The following is a 10459-nucleotide window of genomic DNA, read 5'->3' as shown; positions in this document are numbered from 1 at the left end:
AAATGGGTGTTCATGAGTTTTTTTATGATAGAAAGGAAAAGAGTAGTAGGAGTAGGGCTGTGCAACGGTTCAGAACCGCGAGAACCGAACCGGAACCGAACTGGAACCGAAAATGAGTGAAAAATATAACCGGAACTGGAACCTATTATAGTAAACCGGTTCGGTTCCAGAACCACTAAGCCGGTTCTCGCTAAGCGGTTCTCGCTAGAACCGGTTCGATCATTTATTTATCAAATGAGTTATGCAAATTTTGCAAATTTCAAAACAAGTTTATACAATTGTATGTCTTCTTTTCATGGTAAAACTAATTTAGATTACAATAAAAACACATGAACATCCGTTATTAAACCTAAGTGTTGAAGTTAAATAAATCATTAGCAACGATAGATTAATGGAAGATCATATCATTTTATAATAAATTACCTTGATAGTTTAAATCAAAATTGATCATGATTGCTAGTTCTTAAATGTAAAGAAAGAAGATTTGAATTAAAAAAAATGATTGAATGGATGCCGGTTAATAATTTACTCTATAAAAAATGGGGATTGGTAAATTTATTTAAAGCGTTTTGAATATTCCGGTTCTTCGGTTCCAAGTCTAGAACCGCCGGTTTTACCCGGAACCGAACCGGGAACCGTTTAATGCAAATTCTGAGAACCGAGAACCGAACCGGTACACACATTAGCGGTTCTGAGGCACCGGTTCGGTTCCGGTTCTGACGGTTCCGAACCGCTTTTTGCTCACCCCCTAAGTAGGAGTTAGGAGGGATTAAATTGATGTTTTTCCCCGTAAATTATCCTCTCAAAAATAGGCTGATTACTAAGGATAACATAGTTATCATTTCATTTCCTCTAATTTTCTTCCAACTCTAGAACACACATAATTAAAAAAAAATCATTCTCTTCATTTCCCTTATTCTTCCTTCTCATTTCCTTTTTTTTCCTTGGTTAAAAATACTCAAGAACAAGGCGTAAATCTATGTTTGGAAGGGAAAGTATCAAAATTGGTGATAGTTGTTGTTTCCCTATTAGCAGCAACATGTTAACCACTTTCGTTTTTTCAGTTATAAGCTAGTGGAGGATTAATAAATTGGAAATTGTGACGTGGTTCTACGTGTGATGTAAGCACAAACTCTCTCCTTTCTTCAAAAATTAGGTAATTAAGATAAACAAATACATTGTTATATATTTAACTAAATGACGTAAGACATAAACTTTCACAGCCACAAGTTTAATTTAATATTAAACATCTTTCTTAAGTTGTCATTTTCCTTTCTGTGTAATACTTTATTCGAATCCAATACTAGTGGTAGACACGAGAGATACTATCTTCATAAGAAATACCATGTCTCACTATAAACAACACATTTTAGATACATTAATTGCTGATGAGATGAGAACTTGAGAAGTATGCACACACATGGTTAAACATTATTTTATGATAACAAGGACACAAAACACACTATATCATTTGATATAAAGAGCTAAAAGTTACATTATTCTCCACCTCGTTATCTGAAATTGTATATTTCTAATGATTAATGTACAAATAAGACGTGATTTATACAAAAGTTGTGTGTACATATTATTAATTGGATCAATAACTAATGTAAAATATAATAATAGTTAAACTATTGGCTCGTGTGTTACGTATTTACCTTTTGGAGTGTTTACACTCATATTTGTTTTTAGTTTACATTTACATCTTTATTACCTCCAATAAAAAGTTAATGATTTTTACATTATTGTTAAAATGAAAATATAAAGTAATCTTGCGATCCTAAATAAAAACTATATATATTTAAATTATGTAACATTTAACTTAAATATAATTATAATCAATTTACTTTTGACGTAAATTATAGATTAAAACTTCATTAACACTTAACTTTTATATCATAAATATGACCACATACGTATATGTTTGTTACAAGAATGCTTCAATGTGAGCCCTGGTTTAAAGTTTAAACCCAAGTCAAAGTACCTATGTGATGTTCACAGGAACCACCTTCTCGAAAAGTTGACAAACTAGTCAAAGTCTAACCATCAAATCCTTGGCAGACCGGGTGACCATATAAGTATTCGCAAGTTTTGGTGATCGTCACTAGTCTAAGATTTTGTTCGTAGAAAGACCCATGATCAGGTTTTATCTTAAAAACTAGTAATAGCAGGAGCAACTATATATATATATATACACATATATATGTTCATTTTGAGTTCAATCATAATCCAATGCAAAACTTGGGTTTGCATTCAACAAAGAACGAATGAAAAAATAATTTAATGTAAAATTCTATATTATAATAATTTTACAGCTTTAGTTTAAAAAGATTATACATATATATTGTTTATTTATTTTGTCCGAGGACAATAAGAGCATAGATGGATGGACGCGGCGATATGGGAATAGATTAGAAGCAAGAAAAGGTCGTGGACTCCCCACGTTCCCAAAGGCTTTTAAATCATATACATATACCACTGCCTTTAGTTTCAACTACGTAAGCAACTTCAACTTTCACTTACACCCCTCCAAGAATACCAATTTACCACATATGTTTCACACCTCTCATCTTGATTTTCAAACACTCACACAACATCAGTATATTCTTTTCATGTCTTATACTTCTGTCCTATAGTCGAGTAATACCATATCATTTCGGACGTACAAGTGTGTATTATCAGCGAATTAACTTAAAAGAAAAGAAACTTAGTGAACTTGTGTTATATGATGGATAAAACAGTCTTTTTTTTTTTGGTTATCATGTGTCTTGTAATGATAGTAGCATTTCCACTTAAGATTTGATAAATGAAGTTGACTAAAAGGGGGGTGTTTGGTAGTTTCCTATTTCTAGTAGTAAGAGGAGGACCCTTAATGACAGAGAAAAGAAAGTATATTCATTCATAGGCTATGATATTACATGAAGAAGAATCTAAAACCTTTGGGATGATCTAATGGCCACTTATTACCCCAAAAGTGTGTTGCTTTGTGCCAGTGACGATTGCACAAGAATATGTGGATACTTGTCACTTTCTCAGGCTTACCAAATTTATTAATGGATCACAAATTCATTATTATTTAATCTCAGTTCTAAATTAAACAAACTAGCTAGTCAGGTGGAGGTCCAGCTTCTTATAAGCTCGTCACCAGTTTCAAGATCTGCTTAACTCAACTCTAAAAGCTTGAATATATACAGTAGCACGTTCGATACAAAACCAATTTTAATTACAAAACTGTTGGTACTGCATAAGTACTTCTATGTAAAGTTATCTAGATGTAATGAGAGAGAAATATATGTGGTTACGTACCACATTTAAGTAATATGTACATGTGTTTATGCGGTTATCGTAGTTTTCGACATAAAACAGATTCTACAATGAACGGCCCACTTAATGTATACACATACGTATTACATAAGGTTTGAAAAGCTAGTAAGAGCTCAAGACGAATACTCAAAGAAACAATAGAAAACGAAAGGTGCAAAGAAGACAAAAGAGCATCCGATACCGTTGATCATTACAACAAGTTACTTTCTCAAAACGAATACGAAGAAAGATTGTGGTCATCCTCGATCGAATATTGCTTGCGTAAAGGGCACATATCATAGATGGAATATTGCTAGCTTTACCACATGTAAACCATAATACCAAGATTACAAATACATATCTTGTAAGACAGATCTCAGCTTCTTAAGGTTGTCGGTATAATAACCTAGTCAACTTTTGTTACATTTGTTAATGATCATGCTTATCATGCTATGCAATGTCCAAGAGTTCCCACCTAAATTTATTATCAAAAATCAAGATTCTCATTTGCAATCTCTCTCCTACCTCTCTCTCCTATATAACTAGCCACAAGTCTACATTTTGCAAGTTCATAACAATATAGTTTGTTGTAAGTACATCTCACCATCCTGCTACAATCCTATATATTCTAGGATCTCAAACAGGAGTACAAGTGAGTCTTCCTTGTTTTTTTAGATTTATGTTTGTAGAAAACCCGAGCATTTCACATTCGGTTCCTTCGTTTTGTTAAAAGCAACCATGCGTGTGCAGTACATGCGGCTGCGATACATAGAAACAGGCAAAACCGATTCTTCCTGGATGTTCCTCTTCTTGTTCTATCTTAACCTTCTTTGTTCTGGCTCCTGATTCATTTCCTCCATACTTTTTGCATATCAACTTTCTTCCAAACTAATAATTCTGTTAATTCATTTTTTTCTTTTTAAAAAGACGGTTATTATGAATGATCATCTAGCCTCCGTGTTTGGATCGATTAAGGAAAGCGATCTAACGGCTCTGGATGACAGATCATACGATTTACAATCGTCATCACCGTACCTTAATTCCTCAGAATCATACCTCACATGTTTATACCAAAACCTTTCTCATGAGAGGCGTTATGAAGATGAAGGAGACGTTAAACCGTTCGAATATCGTTTGACCGATACATTCTTTGATGATCAGACACCTGCCAATTTCAATTCCAAACTTGTTGCTAATTCTATATATCAGGATCTCTACAATGGATCCTATGAATCAGCTCTGACAGAAATCAGACAAGTTTTGAAATCGGTATGTGACACACATTGTTTGCCCTTGGCTCAAACATGGAGCCCATGTAGTCAACAGAGTCGATCCAGATGCCAGCAGCAATCCGCAGGCTGCATCTCGGTCATAACGTCTGCATCCTACGTGTTTGACCCTAATGTTTTGGGGTTCTACGAGGCGTGCACCGAGCTGCATGTGGCTCGTGGTGAAGGTATTGTTGGTAAAGCGATTGGCACAAACCAGCCGTGCTTTGCTACCGATATCACAGGTTTTAGTACAAGTGAATACCCTCTAGCGGGCCATGCTAAGGTGTTGGGACTCAGTGGCGCGGTTGCAATACGTCTACGGAGCACTTACACGGGCCCCACCGATTTTGTTTTGGAGTTCTTTCTGCCACGTGATTGCAGAACCGATGATGAACAGAAACAGATGCTAAGCTCGATATCGTGTGTGATGCAGCGCGTTTCCCGGAGTTTATATGTGATGAACGATGATGAATTGGAAAAAGATGAAGATTCGGTTTCAGTTAAAGAAACGGGCGAATCATCCTGGATTCTGGACATGATGGAAGCCCAACGGAGGGGCGAAAGTGTCATTGTTTCAATGGGGACCCACAAAGAGGAACCGCAAGAATTTAAAGTGATAAACCAGTGGGACTATTATCAGTCGACATTGACCCGAGACAAGAAACAAGTCAAGCCAGATATGAGACCGAAAGGGAGAAGACGACTGTTAGCAACGAGAAGATCAGAAGAAAAGAGACGAGTGAAGGCGGAAAGAAACATAAGTTTACCACTTCTCCAACAATACTTTCCCGGGAGTCTCAAAGATGCTGCAAAGAGCATTGGAGGTTAGTCATAGCCACCATCTCTTAAATATAAAATAATAAAAATGAAACCCACCTGTAAGAGAACCGGTTTTTATGCACCGAATCAATGCCATGTTAAAAAAAGGTTACCTTTTAATCAAATTAGCCCTAGATTCTGACATTGTAACTAAACTTTCTTACCAAAAGAAAGTCAACATGGTCAAAAGTTGACCCGGGTCAGATTAAGTTTTTCTGAAAGATGGTCAATATAGAAGTTGAACAGAAACTTGTTACTTTATCCCTAGATTGAAACATTGTAAATAAATTTTCTTATCAAAAGAAAGTCAACATGGTCAAAAGTTGACCCGGGTCGGATTCTAACATTGTAACTAAATTTTCTTAGTATTGGTTATTTCAGTTTGCCCTACGACTTTGAAGAGGATATGCAGGGAACACGGGATTATGAGATGGCCATCTCGAAAGATAAAGAAAGTAGGCCATTCTCTGAAAAAGCTTCAGCTCATCATTGACTCGGTCCAAGGTGCAGAGGGTACTATTCAACTCGGATCATTCTATTCAAACTTCCCAGAATTAAACTCCCAAAACTCACCAAACCCTACCCCAACTATTGACCGTGTCAAAAAGTCAACATCCTGTTCTTCATCATGTGGCAGCCATGATTCAGGTTCCTCAACCCTTTGTTGTTCAAATCAAACCACCTTAAACACACAACAACCAGTTCAAGTTCAAAGGAGTTCATTGTTCAAGACTAAAAGAGAGAAACATGCAGATGAAGGTGTATTTCGTGTGAAAGCTGGTTATGGTGAACAGCAGATACGGTTGCATATGTCACAAGAATGGAGATTTGGAGATTTGCAGAGGGAGTTAATGAGGCGGTTTAACATAGAGGATATGAATATTATCACTATAAAGTACTTGGATGATGACTCTGAGTGGGTGTTGTTAACATGTGACGCGGATCTTGATGAATGCATGGACATAAACATGGCTACTAAGACGTGCGCAATAAAAATCTTCGTTTCCTAGTCTTTTCATCAGGAATCTGGAAGTTCTTTTATTGGCAATTGCTAAGTTTTTTTTATAGGTTTTTGTGCATTATATAGATGAATTCATATTTTACAACATAAATCCACTCATGAGGGCATGGGCATTATTAGGTTGGCCCGTGTTTTTCCATGGATAAAGATGGTGTTGATTGATAACTTAAGTTTCTGGAGAGCTATTGTACTTTAATAAACAATCAGCCTTCATAGTTTTGTGACAAAGAGTTTGAATGATTGTATTGAGTTTCTGTTCATACCTGGAATCTTGTTTTACATCCTTTATAAGCAAGCTGAGTTTCGAGGAGCCAAACTGGAATCTCTCTGTGATAACCACAACTGTCACAAAAACCAAATATTAAGCATGTAAATTAAAAAAAAGTTTGAATATTACATAAAATGTCTAAAAGATCCTTCATTTATAAAGAAAAGGAATGTTTTGACCAATATCAGAAGCCAAATATTTGTAATGTTGACTATGGTCAAATAGTTGACTTTACTTTTCCTTGAAGAAACTAGATATGAGATATATATTGTGACTCATGAGAACAATACTTGACCATTCATGTAATAGAGCTTCTTTTTCATTAGTAAGTAGAAAATCACATTTCATAAGAGAGGTGATACTTACACTGGTTTATTGTAACCATTGTTGATCATATACGCTAGCCATTGGTACCATTACAATGATGAATAATTTAAGCACTTGAAGCTAAAGGAATGCACACAAACATCTTTCATATTGCCACTCCGCTGCATTTGTAACACCACAATCTTCTTGTAGCAACTTTATCACAATGATATGTTGAGAACCGAGAGAATTGCATAATGCATTTGTACCTATTAGTTCGAATACGATACACAAAACGATTATCTAACCGCCTTTGTTTCTCTTTCCCACTATGTATGATTATCTTTTATGCACTACGTACAAGTGCACTATGAGGTTCTTGACATATTGTTGGTTCTAAAACGAACGCACGTGTGTGTGTGTGTGTGTGTGTGTGATACCATATTACAAAGTTCACTTATGATAACTCACTTATACTTTAAACATCTGATCAGTACACCCTCACTCATCAAGGAAGTCATATTTTGAAGACTGCATGTTTAATATTCTTTCATGACCCCATCCTTTCTGTATCTTGTTCAATATTTTCAGTGTAGCACCACTGCCATCATCTCTGTTAACAATCACATAAAGAAAAGATTAATGTAATTTGCTAGAATAAAGAACATGGTAAAGGAGAAAGACCTTTGAAAGTCAAACCTGTTCAGAATGTTCTGCCAATTGCTTTCACTGTTATTTACATATTTTCTACTGTTATACACCTTACTATTTCGGTTAACTTGATTACTAACCTTAACCTCAGAACCCATCTCAACCATCAACTCAGAAAACTCATCAGCATCACCATTATTTCCCGCCACGCGCAAACCATCAATTACTGGCATAAATGATGCAGGTTCAAACATGCATCTTTTTTTGATCATTTTCTTTAGTACTTCAGTAGCGCATTCCACCATTTCAGCTTTGCAGAGTCTGTTAATAAGATCTTGATATTGAAAACTAGCAATTCCAAAACATTGATCCAATGCAGACATGAAAATATCTTTTGCTTCCACAAGTTCATCTCCAGCAACTAACTCATTGAACATGAAGCTGTATAGTGTTTCTATATGACCAAATATACTTGATGAAACATTAAACACTTCCAATGCTGGTCTGAATTCTCCTATCTGGCATAAAGGTCTTATTAATAACTTAAAAGTAGAAATGTTTGGCGACACGCCTTTATTCAACATTTCATCTAACAGTTTAGTGGCATCATCGGTTTGACCTGATTCACACAAGCATCTTATCATATTATTGTAAGTAGAAACATTAGGAGAGATGCCTCTTTCTCTCATTTCATTCACCAAACCATACATTTCAAAGAATTGACTTTTCATTCCTAACCCAAGGATTAATGAGTTGTACGTTTGCAAGCTTTTGCTGTACCCTTTTTTCTCCATTTCCTTGAGAACCCGAAATGCTGAGGATACCTTTCCCTTTTTACATAAATGATACACAAATATGTCGTATATGATCGAATCTGGATATAAGTTTCTCCCTATCATTTCAATGAACGTCTTTTTAGCTTCATCAAGCTTCCCGTCTTTGCATAATGCATTAATTATAGTGGAATAACTAATTAAGTCAGGCTTACAACCACTATCATTTTCTTGATTCCATAACTTATGCATAGTTTCAACTGCTTTGTCCACCTGGCCGATTTTACATAGCCCGTCAATAACAATATTATAGGTCACCGTATTCAATGCATAACCTCTTTCTTTCATCTTCTTGAGTAGTTCTTCCGCCTCTAATACTTTCCCTTCTTTCCAAAGGCTTTCTAGCAAACTATTACAAGTGTAATCATTTGGAAAACAACCGTTTGCGATCATGTTATTTAGAAGTTTATTGGCTTCACTGATCATCCCTTTTTTACAGTATCCATGAAGTAGGATGCCATACGAGACTACATCAGGAACCAATCCATCATTTTTCATTAAACTCATGACCGTTTTTGCATCACGCAACATACCATTCTTGGATAGACCGTCCATCAAGATATTGTATGAGAAAACAGTCGGTTGTACGCCTTTTTCTGCCATCTCATTTAGAACCACTTGTGCTTCCAAAAGGTTTCCATTTCTCACCAAACCCAACAACCATATGTTATAACTTTCTACTTTCAAGAAAACACCAGTTTCCTTCATGGATTCAATCAGTCTCTTTGCTTCCTCTATCATTCCTTCCTTGCAAAACCCTTCAAGCATTAAGTTGTAAGTTATCATATCGGGCTGAGGCAACCCTAACTCCTTTCCTAGTTGCATATCTCTAAAGATCCTAGAAGCCTCCAAAACTTTTCCCGTATTACATAAAGCTGAAATCCGGGAATTGAAAGTAACCACATTTGGAGCAAGACCATCCTCTCGTAACATCTCAACCACCTTCTCTGCTTCATTAGTCTTACCTTCCTTGCAAAAAGCTGAAACTAACGTGTTATAAATAACAATATTCGAACCAACGTTCATACTCTTCATAACCTCCAATAACCCCAAACCTTCACCCGCACGTCCAGCCTGACAATACCCACGAACCAAAATCCCAAAAGTAAACTCATTAGGCACACACCCTCTCTCAGGCATTTTATCAAACACCTTGCGTGCATCATCCAAACACCCGGAATCACAGAGCCCACCAATCAAAAGATTAAACGTATACGTTTCCGGTTTCACCCAACTCAAAACCATGTCTTCATACAACAACCGAACACACCCTGGTAGATTTTCCCGAAACGACGACCGAATAAGCAAATTATACAACGAAACCGAGACGGGTTTATCAGGAAATCGAGTTCGAAACGCTTGCAATTGAGAAACAGCAAGACTGGGATGACCCAGTTTCGCTAGAACTCGGATGATCAAGAGCATTGGGTGGTCTGATGTTTGGGCTGGGTGTGAAAGTATGAGTTTTTGAAGGGTATTGATTTCAGTGAACATTTTGGCGCCAATTAGGATACGTGTGAGCACAGGAAGTGATTGATTGAGTGCATCTGATGGGCATTTGGGATTGGATGCGATTCGATTGAAGATCTGCCAAGCTAATTTGGGATTGTTGGTGTTCTTGAGAAGAGCATTGGTTAACTCTCTTGCAGGTTTCATGTTTGGAGGGTTTGAATATTATTGTTATTGTTATTTCAAATGTTGGCCTCTTTTATACTAAGTTTCGGAAATTACATAAAGTTGTTGGTAATTGGTATGATATACTAATTTCGTGTCGGGTTGGTGGGTTGAGTTCTTTGATCCGAACCCAAGACATATATTATTCGTGTTATGCTAAACCCGTTTATTATTGTGTCGTGTTTGAGTCGTTTTTTTTAGTCAATCCAGTTAACGTTTATATGTGAATATAAGTAATGCTTAGACCATAGCCATTATTCAAATGGTGAAGCTTGGGCTTAATCAAAGGGTGACCGAAGTCATGGAAAAATAT

At 36.2% G+C, this 10459-nt stretch overlaps 2 protein-coding genes across 2 annotated transcripts; one reads left to right on the top strand and one right to left on the bottom strand.

The window, feature by feature from the left end:
- Positions 1 to 4078: 4078 nt before the first annotated feature.
- On the top strand, positions 4079 to 6674 carry LOC143596798 (protein NLP4-like). The gene is made up of 2 exons (XM_077075481.1): positions 4079 to 5398; positions 5775 to 6674. Exons 1-2 carry the CDS (start codon positions 4240 to 4242, stop codon positions 6401 to 6403), a joined length of 1788 nt encoding a protein of 595 aa, XP_076931596.1. The 5' UTR covers positions 4079 to 4239; the 3' UTR covers positions 6404 to 6674.
- On the bottom strand, positions 6597 to 10254 carry LOC143596797 (uncharacterized). The gene is made up of 3 exons (XM_077075480.1): positions 7688 to 10254; positions 7049 to 7601; positions 6597 to 6756 (listed from the first exon to the last, which is right to left on the bottom strand). Exons 1-2 carry the CDS (start codon positions 10126 to 10128, stop codon positions 7490 to 7492), a joined length of 2553 nt encoding a protein of 850 aa, XP_076931595.1. The 5' UTR covers positions 10129 to 10254; the 3' UTR covers positions 6597 to 6756; positions 7049 to 7489.
- Between the last annotated feature and the right edge of the window lie 205 nt (positions 10255 to 10459).

The sequence above is a fragment of the Bidens hawaiensis genome, unplaced genomic scaffold, assembly GCF_021521415.1.
Source record: "Bidens hawaiensis isolate Kalapana, Puna unplaced genomic scaffold, B.hawaiensis_p1.1 tig00047005_1, whole genome shotgun sequence".
NCBI lineage: Eukaryota > Viridiplantae > Streptophyta > Magnoliopsida > Asterales > Asteraceae > Bidens > Bidens hawaiensis.
This window is presented reverse-complemented; position numbering and strand designations above follow the sequence as displayed.

What these genes read in the sequence shown, in the direction of transcription:
- LOC143596797 (XM_077075480.1), bottom strand. Translation starts at nt 10,128, where the DNA reads ATGAAACCTGCAAGAGAGTTAACCAATGCTCTTCTCAAGAACACCAAC. An exon ending in TGGCAGAACATTCTGAACAG is followed by an intron (nt 7,602 to 7,687) that starts GTTTGACTTTCA and finishes GATTGTTAACAG; the next exon opens with AGATGATGGCAGTGGTGCTA.
- LOC143596798 (XM_077075481.1), top strand. Translation starts at nt 4,240, where the DNA reads ATGAATGATCATCTAGCCTCCGTGTTTGGATCGATTAAGGAAAGCGAT. An exon ending in TGCTGCAAAGAGCATTGGAG is followed by an intron (nt 5,399 to 5,774) that starts GTTAGTCATAGC and finishes TGGTTATTTCAG; the next exon opens with TTTGCCCTACGACTTTGAAG.